General features: G+C 31.2%; 1 protein-coding gene across 1 annotated transcript; it reads right to left on the bottom strand.

Moving 5' to 3' along the window:
• Nucleotides 1-612: 612 nt before the first annotated feature.
• Nucleotides 613-7,839, bottom strand: LOC132720573 (beta-1,3-galactosyl-O-glycosyl-glycoprotein beta-1,6-N-acetylglucosaminyltransferase-like). The gene is made up of 4 exons (XM_060704737.1): nucleotides 7,601-7,839; nucleotides 4,135-5,421; nucleotides 2,823-3,061; nucleotides 613-1,712 (listed from the first exon to the last, which is right to left on the bottom strand). The coding sequence occupies exons 2-4, from the start codon at nucleotides 5,418-5,420 to the stop codon at nucleotides 1,354-1,356; spliced, it is 1,884 nt and encodes a 627-aa protein (XP_060560720.1). The 5' UTR covers nucleotide 5,421; nucleotides 7,601-7,839; the 3' UTR covers nucleotides 613-1,353.
• Between the last annotated feature and the right edge of the window lie 16,581 nt (nucleotides 7,840-24,420).

Below are 24,420 nucleotides of genomic sequence, written 5' to 3'. Positions count from 1 at the left end.
TCGAAATTTCGAGATAAGTAACTCGAAATTTCGAGTTAGTAACTCGAAATTTCGAGTTAGTAACTCGAAATTTCGAGTTAATAAAAAACATACACCTGGCACTAATGCTCTTCCGTAGGTATTCTAGTTTAAGTGTCGTCAAAATTTGAGTAACGTCATCAGCCGTTCGCCTCTTTTTTTAATGATAACATCGACAGCCGTTCATCACCAAGAATGAATAACGCTGAAAATTGTTCAAGGAAACAATTTTCAGCGCTTTTTTTTGCTACAGTAAATAGGAAAGAATAAAACTTTTTTGTTCATTTAAAATATTCTTCAATATTCATTATACTTTCTTAAAGACCTCATGCTTACGAAATCCATCTACACTTCGAAGACTATCAGAGACCGGTGTTACTTTCTGTAAAGTTCGCAGGGAAGAACTGTATAAATGTGGTGTTTTCATTGGTTAGTTGAATATTACAAACTAAAATAAAGAAATCTCAGTGGTCATTCTAAAATAATGAAATACAAAACAACAAACGTATCTTTGACTATTTTCAGTGCAGTAAATATTTATTTACGAACACATACTTTACACTATATAAATAATCATGTGCAATAAATATAATTTATATAACATATTTTTGTTTACTATTATGTATAATGAAAGACAATGTACTAACTTCAAAATTGCTACCTATAATATTACAGTCTTTTTTCTCAATCACATTTTATTGATATACATACACACAGGTATTCGGCGTGTGTATGTACTAACTTCAAAATTGCTACCTATAATATTACAGTCTTTTTTCTCAATCACATTTTATAGATATACACACAGGTATTCGGCGTGTGTCAAAGACCATAATGACCACCCTCCCCTCTCCCACCATCCCATATGCTACGACCCGACTACTTTATTAATTAAAAAAAATGATGACTATATAAATTGATATAGTCATCAAAAAGAATACTATCAACGTTAATTTGAATAAAATTTGTAATACAGACTTTCCGTTATTGACAAAATCACTTTTAGCATAATATTTTGTTTTGTATTTATTTCAAAAATCAAAACCATCCCATGATTGCCGATATTACCGTGTTAATACATTGATACCCAGGTCAATTCTCGTTACGAGCTTAGTCTAGATGGTTAAGGAATTTATATAATTAGTATAACACGGTTAGAATTACTTGTAAATAATTCATGTTTCAATTCTCTTTTTATGCAACTGGGCAGTCCTATAGGAATTTGTTTTTGAACACTATACTTCCTGATTTACGTCATTTCTTCTTTTTTTTTCTCAATGTCACTTACCCGCCTTTTTATAGTAAATATTGCATATATCAGTATACAGACACTTTTCATCTCTTCGATATCGTTTCATTCGATGTCACAGTTGGTGGCACAAACAACTTCTTTTTCACATAATCCAAGCGTTTGTAGTAGTTTGTATCTATTTGTATATCATCAACATACTGGTCCCACGTTTTCTTATACATAATTTCTTCTAAGCAGTCAAGCGCCAGGAACTCGTAGTCCAGGTTGAATTTATTTGCGAATAAACCGATGTCGTTGTAGGCTCTATTTAGATCACCTACACCCAAAACACATACATTTCGTACATATTTCCCAGCACAACCTCTCACATACACAGAATGACCATACTCCCAATTTTTGTAACGCATTAGTGAAGGTTTGAGTGGATATTCTTCAGCGTCGCCTTAGAATAGAAACAATAATAATGCATAATTAACTAAAGATAAATGCTAATATTTTAAGGTTGTCGTTAACATAACACAACAGAAAATATAGAATATTATAATGTTGAAATATGGATAAACTTAGAAATTCATTCACGTCAATGCATTATTTTGGATAAATTATTATAGATATATAACTAATGATAAATCAAAGCACAGAAGGCTCTGAATTTGTGTCAGAAAGGTGAAGGTTGTGAGATTATAAACCAGTCTGTTTTTGTATAGTGCAACCAATGCTGTTTCCAGTGTTATAACTACTAAACTGGCTATAAGGCTTATTGCAACGCTGATATTCAATTCAATGTTTATTCGGCTTAAGCAATTGAAAAAAAGAAAGAAAGAAAGAAAAAAAAAAAAAAAAAAAAAAAAACAAAAAAAAACAAAAAAATACGTGAGTTGCCATAACTGGAATTTGAACTTCAGACCTTTCGCTTACTAAACGAGCGTGTAACCCCTCGACCAGGGGGAAGTTATAAATGACAGCCTGAAGAAAACCATATTAATCTGAATAAGGGTTTGGAACCCTTATTAATTTTGAGATATTTTGTTCACGGTAAACCTGTTGTTTAACACTGATGTTAATAATCACGGAGCTAAATTTAAGCCTGTATATATGTGAAGAATAAGACAATATTAGAAATCTCCGATCAAATTGCGGACTATTTTTTCTTCCCCGGGAAGGCTTGAAAATTAATGCGCCTGTCATTTGACAATCTTTACGCAGTGATCTCCCCTTAATTTATTCGGCGTTAGTGTACTTATAACGGGAAGTAACCGCTTCAAGGAGTTCGGATTACTTTCGGTTTTTGCAAATAAACATATCAGGCCATTATTTGTTTGATCTGACGACCCAAACAAACAAAAATAGTCAACATTCTATCTGATTAAATCATATTACGTAGAACCACTAACATACATATATTTGCCGTAAAAAAAATATTTTCCTATTTCATTTATTCACAGCGATTTAAGATAATCTCGAAATACAATTTCAACCAGGTACTCTATAGCGACAATATGTCTTATAATGCAAGAACAGAACACAAAACCGCGATTACAGCGGCACCTACCTAAAAATGAACCATTTATTCCAAGATGCGGATTGTGATTCAATGAAGCGAAAAAAGTCTCGTCTGGTATTTGAGTTTTCTTCAGCCATTCCAGGAAGTCTAGAGCGATTTGATTGTAAAGAGCAAATTGAACAAAATGTCTGTTTACAGCTACATGTATTGACCCTTTGATTGGCCGGATTTTATGTGGTGGTGGTTTGCCGGCTATCGTCCAGCGGTAAAAATATCTGATGGTGGCCCTGTAATGAGTATTATTATAACTTAGTTTATTTATTAATGGTATCGTGGCTAAAATTCATATGACTATTCATATGAATACTTATCTATATCTCCAGTATAAGCGTGTGTAGGTTAATCTTTGATATGATCGCTAAACATGTTCTTATTTTTTACTGTTGCTTAGCTTAATAAACAATACAAAAAGAAGATGTTTAGCGATCATATCAAGGATTAAGGTATACACTCCTAGAAAATGCACACATTAATTTAAATTGATTTATTGGACAAAGAGAAATAAATTTCCACAATTTTTACTTGCATCAGAAAATAGTAAGTATTCAGTTAATTCAGATATTGACAACAATAAAATATCATGTCACATGAATGCGTTGAATATGAAAACTGTAACTGAAAAGGATTTGAATGAAGGTCTATTCTATTCTATTCTATTCTATTATATTCAATTATATTTTATTCTATTCTATTCTGTTCTATTCTGTTCTTTTCTTTTCTATTCTGTTCTGTTCTGTTCTATTCTATTCATTCTAAAGCAATGGATTTGTTTTCTATTCAAATTAAACACAAATTATCATGTGTTACTTTATTTTAATCTTCTTACAATAAAAATCTCCGACTACTCATATATTTTTAGTAATAATGGTTTCGGACTGGTTACATGGCGGTTGTAAGCGCAAATTTTATGAGCGTGGGACTCAATATATCTTATTCTAAAATTGAATCTGTACGATCTCCCGTTACAAAAGCAAGACTAACATTTTAAACGAGCTTTGACGACGCATGGCATATTTGTTGAACTAAAAGTAGACAAAAAAAAAAAAAACAACAACAACAACAACAACAAGAAAAAAAAACAACATTGCCTTGGCAAATAACCGCCGTCAAAAAGTCATTTTCTTCTATACTTGGAGACTTTCCACCTAAGCTTGTTCCACTGTCTAATTTTTAAGATACTTAAGTATTATCTATTACCTGTTTGTTGTCAGTAACCTTGACTCCAATTAATCCGATATCAAACGCCCACGGATATAATAATTATCTTAAAACGAATTGTGTATCATACCATGTATCTTACCTTATCCAAGTTCCATCGACAACATTTGCGCCGTCTAGGGCATTTAAAATGGCAACTATTTCACGGTTTGTTTTCAGAGGAAACTCTTGACCCGTTAGATTTATATAATACTTCCATTTCTTGTGTTTCATCAACTTTTCCATACACAGAAGTTCGGCTTCCAGAACTGAAAATTCACCCCATGTTACATTAAGAGATTTGTCTGCGATAAACACATTATCCAAACACGCAACAATCCTTTCAAATGCCCGTCGTTCAAGCTGCTTCATTTTAGAATCCAAATGTAGACAGTAAAAATTATGTGGTCTATAAATAGAACGTAATAACCTTTCAACTTGCTCTACGTCTCTGTAAGCCGTTATTCCGAACGCGAGCGGAAAGTCTAGCTCCATTTGTGACAAAGGATGTTCTATGTATCCACGACCTCCTCGAAAGTTTACACAGTCATACGTTCTTGCATATTTATCGACGTCGATACCACGTCTTGGAAAATGGTTCATAATCTGTTTAGCTTTGGCAATTTCACTTACATCATTTTCCAATAGCTTGTAACAATCTACTCCCGCATTCATATCTGGTCGTTTAAATGTGTCATAAATCGTCTTGCGGTATTCTGGATTATACGCTAGTTTCGTGTCATACTGACCATTCCATTTATATAATTCTCTGGCAGATTTCTGCTTAACATGCACGTCTTGTTTTTTCTCTTCATTTTGTATATTAAAATGTATATGGTCGTCTAAATCGGTTATATCAAATTTATTATCTACGTCCTCGATATCTTTTTCATTCTCTTGGGTCATTTCTGGTGCTTTATTTGTGACGTCATCTGCTTTACCAGACGATAAATGTCTGCTGAAACTGCGCGTGCCAGCATGTATATCAGGATCTGTTTCACTAGCCGCTGTATCACTTAACGAATTGGCTCCAGCTTGAACTGTTTTGTTTATTTTTTTGTAACTCTCTATAGAATCATTAAATGTACTTGTTTTATCATATATAGCCAAAGATAAATTCTTATATATATGTACGGTACTATCATTGAAACGTTCTGACCCCAGGTAGCTATTTTTAGAATGATATAAATTATCCGCTAGTAACCGAGATATGCTTCCTGGCACTTGCGCTTTTCTTGTTAAATTTTTCATAGGGGAGTTAATCCATACAGTTCGAGTTCTAAAACTCGTCTCAAGGTTATTTCCCTGTATTGAAATGATAACGTTGTAAACAAAGAATAGACCCGTCACTCCATAGAAAACCGCTCTGATTGTTTTATATCCTTTCATCCTGAAAAGAAAAGGAATTCAAATAATATGAAGCAGTAACTAACAAATCATATCATTCTAGGCATCAAATTTGTGAAATAAATTGTAGCTATGTTAAGTCACGCCGGCATAGTAAGGTCACATGGTCATTGAAATGTGAAACAGGAAATTTAAAAATCTCTTAAAACATAGCAACATCATTCACCCAGCTTAAACCTATCAATATAAGTCACCCAACTTAAACCTATCAATATAAGTCACCCAGCTTAAACATATCAACATCATTCACCCAGCTTAAACCTATCAATATAAGTCACCCAGCTTAAACCTATCAATATAAGTCACCCAGCTTAAACCTATAAATATCAGCCAACCAGCTAAAACCTAATCAATATCAGTCACCCAGCTAAAACCTTATCAATATCAGTCACCCAGCTAAAACCTATCAATATAAGTCACCCAGCTTAAACCTATCAATATCAGCCAACCAGCTAAAACCTAATCAATATCAGCCACCCAGCTAAAACCTAATCAATATCAGTCACCCAGCTAAAACCTATCAATATAAGTCACCCAGCTTAAAACCTATCAATATCAGCCAACCAGCTAAAACCTAATCAATATCAGTCACCCAGCTAAAACCTAATCAATATCAGTCACTCAGCTAAAACCAAATCAATATCAGTCACCCAGATAAAACCTAATCAATATCGGTCACCCAGCTAAAACCTATCAATATTAGTCACCCAGCTAAAACCTATCAATATCAGTCACCCGGCTTAAACATTTTAATATCAATCACCCGGCTCAAATCTATGGATCAGACTTGATCAATACGAATACATTGAAGTACAAAGATGTTTAAAATTCTAAAATATTAGTATATAAATCATTGCACTAAAAGTATAGGTCCCAAATATAGGTTACACCGTCAGTTATACTCGTATAGTACTCTTCAAATACCGCAGTTATAAATTTTATAAATATAATTTTACATTTGTTATCTATCCAGGACATCTCAACAATAAAGAAAGAATTAAACAGTTAACACGTAAAATGTGTAATCCGGTATAAGATATTCTCAACTATTGAATATCGTATAGATTTTTCCTACATTGCAGTAGCTCTACCTTCAATGCTTTAATCTTGTCTCACACTGACTGACCATGATTCATGTTGGTATACCATGATTTACGCTGAACGAACAGGATTCATAGTGAAAAATCATAATTTATGTTGATAGACCATGATTTAAAATGACCGACCATGCTGCACGCTGACCGATGGCAATCCATGATTTATGTTGATAGACCATGATTCATGTTGTTAAACCATAATTCATGTTGATATACCATGATTCATGTTGATTAACCATGATTCATATTGATAGACCATGATTTATGTTGACAGATCATAATTCACGATTCATCTTGACAGACCATAACTCATGTTGATATACTATGATTCACGTTGACGAACCACGATTCATGCTTAACATAATTCTACGCCGGCAGACCATCATTCACGCCTACCGTCAATGATTCATGCTGATATTCCTTAGAGATATTTCACGCTAACGGACCATGATTTACGCTGCCAGACCATAGAATACGCTGTAAGGGCTTTCAGGCTAATCTAAATTTTCGCATTTCCATCGAATATGTAAAAAATGAATAAAAGGTTTAAATGTGAATTTATGAAAAAATTACTATCTCTTTTTTACCAAGTTTTAACATTTACAGTTTATAAATATAAAACACATTGAAGTTACACAAATCACCCTGACAAACCGTTGATGAATATCCGGAAATTAAAGGAACATTATGTCTCAGAAATAAATAAATTTTTACTTCTTCAGAAAGGACAATCATGAATTTTATAATGTTAAAAAAAATACTTTTTTTAGAGAAACGCTAGATGCTTAAAACCTGCAAAAAAGTAGCGATCATTGAGAGATAATTTGTTATAAGAGCACATGTAGCAAAATATAAACAAAGTAGTTTTTTGACTTCCATACAAAATACTACTTCATTATTAACTATAACAGATCAGCAAAATAATTTAGGAAATTGGCTAATGAGTAACTTTTTGGATACTATAAAAGTACACCAAAATTAAAAAGCTTTTGAGAAATGAAACAAAAAGCATTTCTGAGGCATAATGGGCCTTTAAAGATCGAAACAAGTCAGTTTAAAAGTTACCTGTTAAACTAGGTTAATAGCCTCCTTGTTAATGGTGATCATTTAACGCGAAACATTCCTCTTCAATTTGTAACTGAAATGTCCAAGACCTGTGTTTAGCGAACACTTTCATAAAGAAGACATTTATAAAATAAATCATCGGGAAAAATATTGTTAAAACATAATTCATTTTCCGTTTGAGACGTTCTACAAATAAGACGAGTGGTTCGGTAACATTTTTCATTGACCGTATCATATATCATACAAATAAAACAATGTTTAAATAGGACTACTAAACTGTTCAATGCTTTATTTCTTTAAGTCATTGTATTTCTGCAGCGTATTTACAATTTAAATCTATTGTTAGTCCCCGTTCTATGACTAAAATCGCATAGTCAATATTCAATTTTGATCTGTAGAGCGGTAAGAGAAAATTTAATACCTATTTCAATTTAAGTAAAGGCCGAAATGTCAATATTTTTACTGTTTTTTCTAGGTTTAAGCATATATACAATTAAAATGGCATTAAATAATTATCCTTTTTTGGATATCAAAACGTTATCTTGACAGGTTGTGAAGAAATGACTGAATGACGTACATTGATATGGTGTGATTTTAAAGCTGCATGCCACCAGATGAGCCAACATATTTCAAGAATTAACCTTGAGAAAAATGTACTAAGATTTTAAGAAAGGTAAAAATATTCACAATCCAAGAAACAATTTTTCTGTTATATGCAATTAATGACTAGTTTTGTATTATTTATCAATATTTCTTTCTGCGTGACTAACGCATTAAGGACTATTTTTGCATATTCTGACCTATTTTTGATAATTTTCATAGATTTAAAGTATCGTTTGCAATGTGTAAATTACTTTCTTTGTTTACTTGACAATATTTTACAATTAAATAAATTTCAAATTTTTTCATGAAAATAAGCACGATTTTTTTAGGTTTGCGGCTTTCAAGAAAAAAAATGAAAAAAATGGGAATATAATTTTCATCTTTTTACTATTATTATTATTATTATTATTATTATTATTATTATTATTAAACGGAAAAAACCCACCCCGAACAACACACAAAACGTCATTACTGTTCATTAACTTTTTTGCTTAAGTTTGAATCACACAAATATACATGTCTGTATAAAATGTTTCATCTCTCTAAAATTGTAATATTAGATCAAATCAGTCTTACAATAAAGTACAAAATAATCTAAAGAAGACGCGAGCAGTGACGGAATATGCCGAGTGCTCACGAAATTTAAGTGGATCTCTACATAAAAGTCAGGTCTGATTATCATAGAGATTATATCATAAAAAAACTTGTTTCCGTTGTTGTCAGTGATATGACGTAAATTTGATACAATTATTCCAATGGGAGTGTACGTGGGAGAAGTAAATATTGAAACAATGTATTAGAAAGGATATTTTTGGTCGACATTAAAGACCACTTATAGCCGTTTTAAACACAATTGATATACTAGTATTGATATATCTAATAGTTTACATACTTGTTTTGAAGCATAGTAGAAAATAAACCATTCATAAGCCAAGGCAACCATGAAGGTTACAGAGTTTGAAACGGAATAAGCATTATTATAAATAAAGACGTTTGTGTTTGTATGTGGTGTTTGTATGCATGTGTGTGTGTGTGGGGGGGGGGGGGGGGGTGGTGGTAGAGGTGTTTGCATGCATGTGTGTGCAAGGATGGGAAAATAGGTCGTTAGCTACATAATTTCTACTAATATTCATATATGGAATATGAATAGATACGAAGCTTGTCTTTTGCGCATATTAATTCAAAGGGTATTATTCAAAAATAAGTCAGAAAAAGCTACCATTACTTAAAAATTGCCAAACGTTTAAATATGTATACAAATTTTCCCTGTATCCAAGTGCACACTTCATTTTGAAACTGAGTTTATTTTGAGTAAACGTTATCTGTATGACTTTTAAAAGGTAGTTTGATGAAAATAAATATTCTTTTATCATATCCCTGAAATATAGAGATAGGTATTTAATGGTTTTTACGTTAACCGGTGCCATGTGGAAATTATAATTTTGATACACGAACATTTTCATAGGGGAAGGTCAATTTTCCAATACATATTTCATTTGAGAAGCCACCTCTTTATAGAGACCGCACCTCAAATTACAGTTCTTCAATCAGAACGAATAATAAACGGGGGTCTCTTTCAACATTTAGTGGGGTAAACCACAAACGCGCGCGAAAAGGGATCCGCTATACTATATGCTTTCTCCTACTTTGTAACTTTTGATTTTGTTGCCCTACCAAGAACATTTAATTTTTCGAAAAAAAAAATAAAATAAAATACGAAAACAATAAAACAAAAACGATAACAACAACAAAAACAAAACTGATTGGCAGTAAAGAGTCAGATGAAACGACGCGTCTTAGAATCATGTGTTCTCGGTTGTACTTAGAATTTCAATTTCTTCATATGCGGATGAAAACACGCTTTCAAAGTTAACGAAACCGTAAATAGCCCGTATGAAGACCGACGAAGAGTTAACAGAGTTTTCCAGACAGTGTGGCATCAGTGTTAATGACAATGTTTATCATCCGAGAGGGGAACGGAGGATATTTTTGTCATAAATCAAAGACTGATATTGTCTTGGCGCCGTTTGTAATCACCATGTGATAAATGGATGATTTTTGCATAAAACATACATAAAATCCATTTTATATTTATGTACATTTTTGTTTCGTTTTAACACTACACCGGCGGTTAATACTAACGTGAATAGTTCAAATGAGTCTGGCAGTTAATTAATACCGTACATGAAACGTAGCATGGAAGAAATCTGTGGTTTTGGTAAAGGAAATTAAGAAGGACAAGTGTGTCAAAGTTATATATTAATATGAGGTTATTAGTACAGTGTTGATTCTATTTGACGAGTAAACAGCTGTCAATTCTCTATTGGACAGGTGCAAAACCGAGTCTGATACAGGTTTTGCAGTTGTGTACGAGTCCAACAGAATCAGTATTGTTCACAACAATGTGTATTCACACTACCATTTTTAGACATTTTGACGGAAAGGGCCAAAAAATTGCGATTGTTGAAGAGGCAGTTTATTCACATTAAATATTCCAGTCCATCGGCTTATTGTTTATTATCTTTTGAATTGGGTTTTACAGTGCTTCTGTTCACTGAATAAAGATATCTTGACCAGCCACAAAGGAAGCACAACGGACACAAAAGACACTTTCCCCTATAAAAAATGCTTATACGTTTTAATACAAACTGTGTTTGCAGTAATACTGTTGTCTGGACGAAATTGAACTGTCATAATATGTATATAAAGAATATTGTAGTTGTCTCGGCAATATTTCCATTTAATTTACCACTCAGATAATCTGCCGGGAACAGTAAATAACGTTATTAAAACTTAAAATAGTAACAATACCCTAACTTTGCTGAAACGACAATTTCAGGCACGAATTCCTGACATATGGAATTGTTCACTTAAATAGAAATACACCAATTTCTAGTCACTGTGAAAGTAGAATCCTTGTTTGTGACGTTTATGGTAAACTGATTTATGGGTGAAGAGTCTGGGGTGGTGGGAGTAGGAGGAAGTGTCTGGTACCGAAACAAGTTCTCCGCTTTTTGTAAAATTGCAATATTAACGATTCGACGTATGCAATTGCAGTAACTTATTAGAATTGTTCACTGTCAGAAGTAACATATTGACTGTTTCAAGTAACAGATATTTTAACATGAAGGTTGTCATGTTAGTTATGATCCCTTCATAATCCATTACATATGTATAGTCTTTATTTGAGGTTTATCCAGACAACAACGCTAAACAATTCAATTAATAAAACTTGTTCCATTACAAGATACAATGGAAGGGAGGCCACTCTGCAAGAATTTCCAACATAACTTACACAGTTATCTCTCTTCTCATTCCATATTGATATGCAAATTACAACTAAAATAAGAAACTATTGCTAATCTTGTTAAAAAAGTCTGGTACAATTGTTTTATAGAATAACAAATTTATATCTGAGCAATATTTGCTTCTGCTGCATTTTGTCAATTAGTATACTTATAGTGATTATGTATTTTGTAGAAGTCCAAATACCACTTTGAAATGTGAATGCATATTATTGACATTACATTCCTGTCATCGCTATGAAAATACTTTTATATTTGAAATTTCAAATTTACTGTTTCAGCATAAATTTCTGATTATATTTCAATTCATAGATTAGCGAAAATGAAATCAAGCCATCACATATTACCTAATATGATATTAGCAAGAATCATAACAAATAAGTGATATTTAAATTAAATAACTTTGTAATAAAATAAGGATTTATTGTCAGACTAAAGTAATTTTGCCACACACTTATGACTTTCATCTGTGTTTCTTTTTTTTCCGTGTTATAAAAAGGCTCCATTTTTATTCAAATATTCATAAAGATTAATAAAGAGAAATAATTTACCATCCTCTGAAATTACTTAATGTGTCAAAATATACGCCAATAAATAAAACATCACATTCAACTGTCGCTGATTTAAAAGCCAAACTCTTGTAGTGAAGATAAATGGCCTCCTGATCATTGTAAAAAATGGAATAAAATCAAAACATTTCACATCATCTGACAAAAAAGATTGAAAAAGTGTCTAGACTAATTCTAAAGCCGAAATAATATTTATGATTTATACCTTAATTTGATCATCAGTGGCTAGTCAAATGTCATTCTTTTTTGCCAAAGATATATTAATAAAACAATTTTCCAGACTTAATTCTCTCATGAAGTAATCGAATTATGGCTTTGTTGAGAGAGCATTGATTCGAAAAAGTTTTATTTTTCTAAGATTTGTATTATTAAGAGTAAACATTTTTCTTTAAATGTTTAACATTGTGTATTTGATTGATTGAATCCTAAATGAAGAATGAATTAATTCAAAATGTAATTTCAAGCAGAAATTATTTAGACATCATTCAAATAAAATGGTAAGTTAGTTAAAGTCCATGTTATCTTTTTATTATGCTGATATGATAATATAAATAAAATATTATCAAATTTGTATCGCAGTTTGTATTTGCTACAGCAAGTTTGAGCTTGATGAAAGGAAACTTAAAACATATTACCGGCTCCAATGATGACAGATTTCTATAGTGCTGACAGTAATCTAAAATTCACTTACAGTAATCTAAAATTCACTTATTGCTACAGGTATGTTATAAACATGATTGTATATTTATATTACGCTAATAAAGCCAATTTAAAAAGTTACTGTTAATTTACTAGAGACACTGTACGGTCAATGTGGACTCGTTTCCCTATTTTGAGCCAGTTAAAATGACAGCTTCGGAAATATCAGAGAAAATGGTATGTGTCTTTTTTTGAGAATGTAACAGTCGTACAAACTAAAATGGTCGAAGAGAAAATGACGCTGTTATAGATGGTAATGTATTTTTGCTACTATGGATGGTGGCAGAAACTCTTTGAAAGTTGCTGACAGAAAATTATGATCACTCTCAGATAACAGGTAAAAGTGATATCAACCTGTATCATATATTGTTATAGAATGGCCCGCATTGTTTATCAATTGCAAGTACACAACACTGTCATATACCATAATGTATGGAAAGTTTTTTTTATTTTTATGGAAATTATTTCTTTTCAGCTGATATAGATAAAACCCGCGTCGTCAGTGTATGTGAGATGTGGTTTTTTAGTATCATATGAAAAGAAAACATAACAAGAACGCAAAATGTCAATAAAAATTCGTTATTTTTTTTGGACACCTCATAATACAAGTAAAATGCGTGAACTCAAAAAAATTTCTAGGTACAAGGATGACTTAATAACAGACCGAATGGATGCAGACCTATTTTGTGTTGCTTATATTCTGAAGCTTATCAAATTATTTTACATTTCGGAGGAAATGTTATCAAACCAATATCTTCGCCTAGAATTAAAAAATATCGAATTCAAGCTATTGCTGAAAAAAACTTAAAGCAATCAGTAAATTTCTGTTATCACTGCAACAATCTGTCTTCACTGGCGCTGGTAATACAGTGTGATCAAATACCTAGCCAAGAAGAACTAGTAGCATCAACGCACAGTGTGATAGGCAAGCTCGCCGCTTAAAATGTCACTGTTCACGGTTCCGTAGGAAGCAAGGATTCGCATGAAAGTAAGTTCAATAGTTGGACGTACTAGATTACCTAGCAGATTTGATAACTATTAGACTTAGTGACCTTTCTAAACAGGAACTGCCTATTACATAATAAGAATAACAAAGGGCATTTGTCCATAAAACATAAAATATAAATATTTATATTTCTGTATTATTACATAGGGTGGTCTTCAGCATAACTTTATTATTTATTCAAATTGTTTCCTTGAAGTTTCTGATCTTCTCTCTCAAAAATGAAAATAGCTGTACTTGATAACCCTAGGGGGAAGAAATTTTCCTTTAGATACATTTTTATATGACAGCAGACGTCAAATGTCAGACTTAATCATGTGGATTGGTTTAACTTTTGATAATGGAGCACATCAAATCGAGTTAGAGATAAGTTACATTGACCGGAAGAAGCCACATTGTTAAAGTACTGCTTATCAACATACCTAAAATAATGTCCAGACATATGTTTAAAACGGGCAATGTTCATTTTATATTTATGTGATTTTGGTATAAACACCATTTGTCAAACGAACTGTTGTACAAATATTAATTAAATCGTAAGATTATTTTTTATTTAAACTAAAAAAGAGTTCATGTTAAGCAATGTTGGTATATTTAAATAGGAACTAATTTTAATTGTACGTCTTTTATATCAATAAACAAGAACTGTAAACAATAATTCATTTTAAATAACTTAAGACAATTGAATATAAAATGCAATGAAACCTAAACATTTGACAGTTGTTAGGCATAAAATGAAGGAAAAAATTAATGTCCTATTCTAAAATATGCTTGTGGAATTTTTTTTTATATAATTATGTAAACTTGTAAACCAAAGGTAGACGGCAATCTATAATTTAAATTATCAGAAGCATTGTTTGATTAGATTTAAGTTATGTATAAGAAATCTCATTTGTTATTACAAAATTTTATTGAGGCTTACACTTGCAACTGACAATGAATGTGTTAATTTGAGATCCAAGGTAATGGTAGAAAGTTCACGATATGTAAACAAATTCATGTATACAGACAGATGGTTAGTCTTTGTCAAGGGTATACTAGAATTATCTAGCAAATTTGATTACTAAACATCAATTCTCAAACAGGACACATTTCTTTTATGGAATAAGTGTTACAGATAAGAAGTACTTCCTTATCAATATGGAACTAACAGCTAAACAATCTATTACAGATTGAATTCAGTAGAGAATAATGTATAATTATATTTGAAAGGTTATATTTTCAGTGAAAAACCAGTCTTGATCTTGTCTCCTTTTTTTCCTCAAAAGTAAAAACATACAAGAAATGACAATAAGCGAAAAAAAACCGCACCATCCAGGGCTTTAGAAATGTCTACATTTAAGATAAAAGATTGAATTTAAAGTATAATCTTTGGAGTTACTCTTTGATCGAGCTATGCGCCGACAATCTGAACAGAGCTTCATCATTATTTAACATCAGTCGGTATTTATGATTTTTAATCCAAAGGTATAAAATAAAATGTGAACAATTTAATAGACAAAATAACTATACCTTGCAGTATATATATAAACTGTGACCTCGGCAATAATAAAGTTGAATGTGTGCTTTACAATATTTCTTGTAAGATAATTGACGATATGTATACAAACTATGTACAAAATAAAACAAATATCACTAATAAATAATTGGAATATGAAAAAAGTGTAACGCTTTAATGCACACAAACCCTGTCGGTGAAAAACTTTAATGCACACAACCCTGTCGGTGAAAAGCTTTAATGCACACAATCCTGTCGGTGAAAAGCCAGCTCACCACCAAGAGGGGTATATGTCTTTATATACGATCCCTTTATTCATGGGAAACATTCCGTTATATTAATTCATTTGTTTAGTTGTGCATATCATTATGCTCACTATTAGTATAATGACGTTCTACCAACGTCGTTGCATTACCTTCCCCTCCAAAACTTGGCCTGGAAAATCATTGGGTACAGTAACTCCAGTTGTCTAGATCCCCTAACTGGCCACCAAATGTAACGTTTTAAGGTACACAAACCCTGTCGGTGAAAAACAAGCTCACCACTAAAAAAAAATAAGAGTGGTTTGTTTCCTTATATATGGGAAACAATCCCTTATGTTAGTTCACTAACTTTAGTTTTTGCATACTATTATGATCATAATCAGTATTATGGCGTTCTACCAAGGTCGTTACAAAGGTAACAATTACAAAAAATGCTTTTCATAATTTATACCCTTTGTTTTATTTGTAATAAACATTTATGAAATTTTACAGTTTGTCAGTAATTGGTCAATGTATAAAAATGGTCAGCAACCAATTCAGTAACTTTTAAATAACAAAATAAAAGCTTAGGAGAGCAATAGCAACATTGCAAAAACTTCATTTAGAGCTACTCATTATGCGTTTCTTTTTCAATTTTCAGAAACGCAGAAAGCGGAAGCAAGGACTACCACGGATCAGACAAATATCTTTTATTCATATTATATCGTTGTCTTTTTATTTGTGAACATATTTCCCTTTATATGTCTCTCGGGCCTTATTTAGTCAAAGGCTGTAAAACGTTTCACCTAATGTCGCATTTTGTCACGGCAGATTTGGAACTATTTTGAACTATATTCCCAAATTCAGGGAATTTATTTACAATAATAGTTTCCCCATTTTTGTCTTGCCTGACATTACCATCGCCTAAAATTTTATAACATTCCGTATAGGAAATAAATATATGCCTAAAACAAATCTATTTCATAACGGTATAGGAAACGACAAAATTGTTAAATCAGCAAATAATTGTTACTTTGACGAAAGTCCTCTTTGAAATTTGCAAAGAGATGGTTAATGTCGTTGACTTCAAACAACTTGCTCTTCACCGCTGTGGGTCTCGAATGCTTTTCCGTTTGGCAAAACTTCTCTACAGAGTCGGAATAATTTGTTTGTGCCAATAATATGTGCCAAAATTACATCTGGTATATTAAATGAACAGAATGTATCAGCACAACGAAAAACATTATTGAATGGTTTTGTGAAAAATCGAATTCTCTCGTTTTTGTTGTAATTATTTTAGAACTATAAGAAATTAACTTTTTTGCCAATATTCCATGGACAGGCTATGTCAGACCGAGCCAGCAACATAAAATTATAATATAATAATAATAATAATAATAATAATAATAATAATAATAATAATAATAATAATAATAATAATAATAATAATAATAATTATAATGATGATGATGATGATAATAAAAAAATGGCATTTTTTAGACGTTCGTTAGGGATTCCATTTTTCTCTATTTCATTGAATGATCATATTGCTTTATTCTTAAAAAATAACTAACGACTTATAAAAGTATCTGTGGTGTGTTTATTTTATTACATTCTACTTAACTAAGTCATGTAGCAGATGATGTGTCATTTTCTTTTTAAAAAACTGAATATTTTGTAATAGATACTGCAACAAAGTAAAAGATATTATTATTGAATTCACGCAGTTAATGCATATGTAAATTCCTTTTCGATATTACATTGATTATATTATATTGTTCTATACCGACCGCTGGTTCATATTTATTGTCAATCTAACTGAACAATTGTCTGACATTATAGTCTGGGTTCTTTCACAAAACAAATTATGTAACTGTCATTTATAGCTTAAACTATCGGAAAATAACATTCGGAAAATTTCACTGTCATACTTTATACTACTACTATGGTAATATACTTTCATTGCTGGAACAATGATTGGTGCGCTGTGTTTTAATAACGATTATGGCGATCTGTTGATATAGGACTCTGCTTAAGATCAAGCCATTTTGCTACTGATCCTGATCAAAAGCTATATGATTTATTGAGGAAAAAAAATCATCGTTGTTGTTACATATTTGATATGTTAATGTGTAAATTAAATGAGAATGTTTTATATGTCGTCAGTCAAAATATAAAAGTTGACAATAACAAATATACGATATAATGATTCAGAAGTATTTATTCAAAAGCAACTGTACAATAACAAATACTGAAATACAAAGTGAAAATCATTACTGAAACGATCAGCACTTCTACCAGATTTCAGAATATGTGTGACCTTTTTGTTGTAAAATTCTTAATATTCTAATATAATGATTTTATTGAAACCATGCACAACATCACGAACCGACTTCCATACAAAATACTTAACCGTTATTACTGCACAAATTGCTAAACCGCAATAGAAGTAAAGAACGAATCAGCTTTATAGCCAAGGTGCATTTTTTCTGGAACCTATAACAAGATACAAGATATTTTTTGTAATATCACCCATATACTGATCACAGTAATTTTGATCGTTATAATAGTAAATACAGGTTATTTCATTGTTGAAACAGTCCACTACTTATGTAAACTCTAAGCTGTTTAATAGTGTTTTGTATTGCATAAAGTTGTAAGATAAATATATACCAGTTCCAGTTGTTGTATTTTAGCTGAATCAGTCAAGAATATAGAATAGAAAGATACCATACTTTTATGGACTACATACACTTTCAAGCATTGCAATTATGGTAGTTTCACAAAAAGTGACATATCTAAAATAATTCACGGTGACCTTGCTTATATTTTAATAAGAGAGAGGATAATTATTATGAGAGAACAATTTACAAAAATGATATAAACACACTTAAACTGAGAAGGTCTACCTGCATCAATAACGTTTCATTATAATATCAAAGTTTTTGCCACATGAAACATTCGATCTGTTTTTCGTACTTCTCACCTATCTGATTAAGCATGGCTCGTAATTAAAGCCTTGGACGGAGACCTCAGTCCTCTCTGATACTTAGCTTATGAAGCGATCATAATTGCTTATATAGAACAACATTACACCCGCGCTGTTTCAGAACGGTGGAAAATACTGAAACAAATATGTACGATGATAAAAAAAATTGTCTTAACAAGTCTTTTAGATTTGTCATCGTAAGTAGGTAATCGCAAGTATATTTCATCAATTATCGTTTATTATTCTCGACGTCCACATCTATAGTTCATTTTGATGTACATGTGTATTAATGAACGTTAGACATAATAAGTGGAATAAAGTACATGAGGTTTGATTAGTGTTAAAACGTCAATTGTATGAACATGCTTTTTGGGAATGATTTTTTATATACGAATAGGTAGGTAGGTAGGTGAGGTGAAGTAAAGTAAATAAGTATGCAGAGTAAAGTAATTTTAAAGTGTTTGATTGTGTCAGTGACCATCTTTTACCTTTTAATTATCTAATGTTTTAATATATATTAAGTATAAAAGTAATTAAGATAGTTGTCGCGACAAAAGTTCAAATTATAGTTCATTTTAATTACCTCTAGGCAAATATATTGTTGTATAAAGAATGTACTATTTACAATTGGCACATCATCTATTAGCAGTTAATAAGGCAAAGTGTTGAAGAAGATGTAATGACGGATAATGCTAAATAAAAAGAATATTTTTATTGTTGCTGATAATACTGAATATTTAGAACTACTCAAATAGAATAATGACATGTATTATTTAACTGATACCACAGGAACATTCGCGACCGAATGGTTGACCTTAAGGTCGTTGGTTTCACAACAACAAAACTCTCCCCGCTATGGGTTTATTTCCTGGCATGGACTTTGGATTCCTTCATTTCAGGAAGCTATCATGTAAACTAACGGAACGTCGGTGCTTCTACTCAGGTTCTCGTTCGTGTCAGAAATAATGCACGGAATAAATATTTTCGAAACAATGTTATACTGTATAATAGCAAGTACATATTAAGTACATGTAGCTTTATTGTGCTTGGCTTTCAAACAAATCTGACATTCCCATGTATAACCTTGGAATGTAATTGATGTTTATGGCTGTGATAAAAAAATTACGTCAATTAGGTAAAGATATTTTTATGACAATAATTGCATATTTACGCTCAGTCTAATTTCTTATTTCTAGAAATCTTTGTAGTAACCGACTAAGCGTACAAAATTGTTTTAGTGCAATATTATTATCATACCTGTTGACAATAATTTGTCACATTTCTGTACTCGTGTGTAGAAAAACACATAACATTTTCAGTATTCAGTAAACTAAAATTAGACAATCCTCACTAAAAATAATACAATGATGCAGGTAATGTGTGGTTATTTTCTGATATCATAACAATACAAATATGACGAGGGAGTGTTATTATTTTTTGCACTGCCTGTAATAAATCTTGAATGTTTGTAAACGGATCGTGGTGTGAGTTGTAAATATCTTTAAATATCAGGCATATTCCTTGAAATGTTTACCATTTGTGTCTTTTTATAACAACACTTTTGTTTATATTTCATTTTGTTTAATGATGTTTTTACAGGAGATTGAATAATTAATAATTAGCATGAATCATAAATGTAATAAAAGCGCATTTCCTTTAAGCCACTCGCCCACAGATGGTAAAATAAAACAAGATCGTGTTTGTTAAACAAATGCCCCGGGGTCAGATTCTTGTCAGTAACAATATTTAAAGAAAATATTTACTCATTCACTTAACTAAGGACGGAAAATTGCCAAAAAATTATAAACACAATTATATAACTTGTCAGAGTCATTGCGTTTTGTAATTGTGAAAAATATGTCAGCAAGTCATTGCCATGACTTGTGACGAAGTTGGAAAATATTCAACCTAATCATACACAGTACATGTATATACATTTAAATGCATCACATAACCTTGAACACAGCGACCGCGACTCAAACTCCATTTGAACTTAAAGGACCACCTTAGGTATGTTCCTTGTAAAAATGAGACATTGGTAAAAATATAACAAGTGACATTGACTTTGTGACTCCAAGCACTGGACCATACAAGATAAGTTCCTTTCAAATATGAAAAAACTTCAGTTTCTAAGTAAAGACTATATAAGGCAACATATAAAGATCTATTTTGCACCCTTGACTTTCCCCAACTGACCCCAGACTCAATCCAAATGCTAGATATCTTTCTACCAAGTGTCAAAGACATCTGTCAATAAATAAAGGCAATATGGGCAAAAATGTAAAACTCTATTTTAAAAACTGGCATCATTGACCAAACTGAGCCCTAACTCAATTCAAGGAAGCAAGTTATCATTCAAATATTAAAAATATCAGTCAAAAAGTAAAGGCTGTTTTAGCAAATTTGCATAAATCTATTATTGGACTTCTTGACTATTGACCTTGACACACTGACCCCTTACTCAATGGAAAGGACGAATAACATGTCAGATATCTTCCAACCAAATATGAAAGACATATGTCCATAAATAATGGTTATATGGGCAAAAGTGAAAAGTCTATCCTTTGGCTTAAGCACTGATGACATTTACCCAACTGATCCCTAACTCAATCCCGTGCAAGTTAACATCCTACTGGATATGAAAAAAACCATCATGAAAAATGAAGGTTATATAGGGTAAAAGTGCAAAATCTATTTCAAGCACTAGTGACCTTGACCCAACTGACCCCTAACTACATCGATAGAAAAATACCCCAACTTTATATTCCAACTAAATATAAAAGATATCTGTCAAGAGAATAAGGTTAATACATCCGTAAACGTTTAAAATATATTGTTGACATGGGTGATCTTGAATTTGACTCAAATGATCCCTTACTGAACCCAAAGGAAGAGGACCTCCCTTAGCAGTTTGTATTTAACATGAATGGCATCAACTTAAAAAAATAAAGGCTGTATGAGTAAAAATGTTACAATATTTTTTTTACAACTGCTTAAATTGACCCTAGAGACCCCTAAATCCATTAAAAAATACAGGACCATTTAACGTATCCACCTACCAAATATGAAAGATATCATTAAACAAATGAAGTAACTAGGAGAAATTTTTATAAATCCAACTTGCCGGAATAGGTTAACAATTATACAAGATTTGATAAAAAGGGAAATAACTGGAAAAAAATGGATGGCACAGTTATATACGAGTAACTTAGCAATATCATGTACTTTGTATTGATAAGTAAGTGTGATAATTATGAAGCTATAAGTATAGATAGAACTTTAGATATATCCAACTTGCCGCTTTAGGTTAACAAAGTATTCATTTTCTAAGTGCTGAAAAAGGCAATAACTTGATAAAATGGCGGTCGAAGTTATGTAACTTGCTCAGATCGTGTATTTTGTGTTGATAAGTAAGTGTGTAAAGTATGAAGCCAAAACATCCAACTTGCCGTTTTAGGTTAACCTCGTACGGACAGACGGACAGACAATAGATATTTACAATAGTTTCTTAAGCTATGAAAAGAGTAAATTTTTTCTCAGATATTCATTTACATGACAAAATCCGATTATATATTAAGTTTATCATTTGAGAAACAATTAACTCTAATGGAACAATTAAACGCGCAACACTAAAGTTTTGCCTGTTATTTGACGTAATAATATATCATATTCCAAACCTTAATATCAATACCTAGATTGGGGAAATCTTTGACTTCGGTCAAAATTATGCCTGAGACTTGTATTACTTTTTATTTCTGTTTCGTAATAAAAGATAACGTTTCTGTTATGGTAGAGGTCTCAGACATATTTGGCTGCCTTAATTATATCTTTTAAAATCCAACATATTCTGACTGTAGCAGTATGTTAGTCACACATTATCACTGTTACACTAAAAATGGAGTTCTTCTGACAACTTTTAAAAATTTCTTCGTATAGAGCCTTAAAGTCAACAAAATTGTAATTCTTGATAATTTGAAAATTAAAATAGTTAGTAAAATTGAATTTTAAAAATGTAGGTAGCAAACATATTGTATATTACAACAACACCTAAACATTTACAACAAAAAACATATATACTATAAGTTCATTTTACACTTTAATGTAAGAATGTACGACAGCCCTGTAGTTAAAAGGAGTACAATATTCTATTTTTGAAAGTTTTTAAAAGTGCCATAGCTGCAGAAGATCACGTACATAGTAGTTTAGAAATTATTGCTTAAAAATCAAAAAGCAAATGTACTTTAACATAATTACGTTCTCTCTTCATGCGAAATTCACTGTTTAAGCAATTTATATGCAAAACAAGGCTTTTGTTACAAAGCTTTTAATATGGACAAGGGAAAACAAATGTTATAAATTTAAGTGGCAATTCTTTATCAGCAAAATTACATATTTAAATGAAACATAGGATCTGTGAATATATCAAAAATAATAAACGTACAGAACAAAACATAAAAGTTTTATTAATAAAATAGTAACAAATACGATAATAATTATTACTTGTAAATAAGACCAGCGTACAATTTTAAATCAAATAAAATGATGCCTCGACAGTGTTTTTCCCCAAACGTTTCTTTTTGGTGTCCTGCTATAGTTTCCTGAATTTGTACAGTCATATATAGTGATTAAGTATTTAGTATGGAAGTCAAAATACTAATTTATGAACGATTCGCTTCCTTCATGATAAATAATTTATGTTTTTCAGTGGCGTCTAACATGCTTTAAAACCATTATCTAAACCTTATAGCTTTTGTAAGGAATGGGATTACTATTCGTTTCTGAGGTTTAATGTGCCTTTATAAGCCAGTGAACATATCTTGTAAAACTACTGAAAACAACATTTTATCTTAAACTTCATTACTGAAAGTTGTACATCTGGATGCATTTATAGCTTTTATACGAGATACTGCATTATAAAGCGGAAATATTTCAAGAATAGGAATTATAGACATTATTTAAATATTTAATGTTCTATCACTTTAAACTTCATATAAAATTTAACAAATAATTCACAAAAAATCTGCTTTTTCATAACAGATAAAAAACTATGAATTATTATATGGGTATAATTCCTTTTTGCTAAACTTCAAACAGAGATACGGAAATATATAAACATAGTTCGTGCCAAGAATGTGTGCCTTAATTATGTCAGGGCTTTGATAATGCTACAAAGTAAGATATAGAGCTTCAAATAATGTAGTAATTAACGAAAATTCCCTTTTAAGACCTTGTAATGACCACAGGTTGTCATTCATTACCAATCTAACTAAAACACTGTCTGCCATTTTTGTCTGGATTGTTTCATAAAAACATATTATGTAATTGTCATTTATAGCTGAAACTATCCAAAAGTAACATTCGGGAAATTTCAAATGTCATATTTCATTACTATAACTATGGTCATATTCTTTCATTTCAGGAACAATAATTGATGCGTTGTGTTTTGATAATGTTAAAGGCGACCTCTTTATTGAATACTGCTAAGTTTCAGAATAAATTATTTTGATATTGATTCACAAAAGTGTTACAACTGTGCCATCATCAATTAACATAACCATGACAAATACTATAAGAAGTAAAGAATACCGGTATATCATATTTCAATGCAAACAATATTGACAATTTAGTCTGAACATTAAAAGAGAAACTATAGAGCAAAAGCATTATCTTTAAAAACCTACTAGAAGAAACACTGATTTATGAAAACATTTGTAAAGTTAACTCTTTATGAGAGTTTCCATTTTCTGAAGCTTTTTTAGAGCTTTAAATTGTGTCCATTTCATTTTGTAAATAAATGCTATCAAGGTTTCAAGTAAGTAGGTAATTTAGATAGTTGACTCTATAGTAGAGTTGAAATTAGAGTTCATTATCTCCAGACAAATATAAGGTTGTACGAGGAACGTACTATTTAG

The sequence above is a fragment of the Ruditapes philippinarum genome, unplaced genomic scaffold (genome assembly GCF_026571515.1).
Source record: "Ruditapes philippinarum isolate M1 unplaced genomic scaffold, ASM2657151v2 ctg5212_1_1_1_1, whole genome shotgun sequence".
NCBI classification, from domain to species: domain Eukaryota; kingdom Metazoa; phylum Mollusca; class Bivalvia; order Venerida; family Veneridae; genus Ruditapes; species Ruditapes philippinarum.
Note: the sequence above shows the minus strand (reverse complement) of the source record. Positions and strands in the feature narration are given on the sequence as shown.

What these genes read in the sequence shown, in the direction of transcription:
- LOC132720573 (XM_060704737.1), bottom strand. Translation starts at nt 5,420, where the DNA reads ATGAAAGGATATAAAACAATCAGAGCGGTTTTCTATGGAGTGACGGGT. An exon ending in GTCGATGGAACTTGGATAAG is followed by an intron (nt 3,062 to 4,134) that starts GTAAGATACATG and finishes TACTCATTACAG; the next exon opens with GGCCACCATCAGATATTTTT. An exon ending in AATAAATGGTTCATTTTTAG is followed by an intron (nt 1,713 to 2,822) that starts GTAGGTGCCGCT and finishes TTCTATTCTAAG; the next exon opens with GCGACGCTGAAGAATATCCA.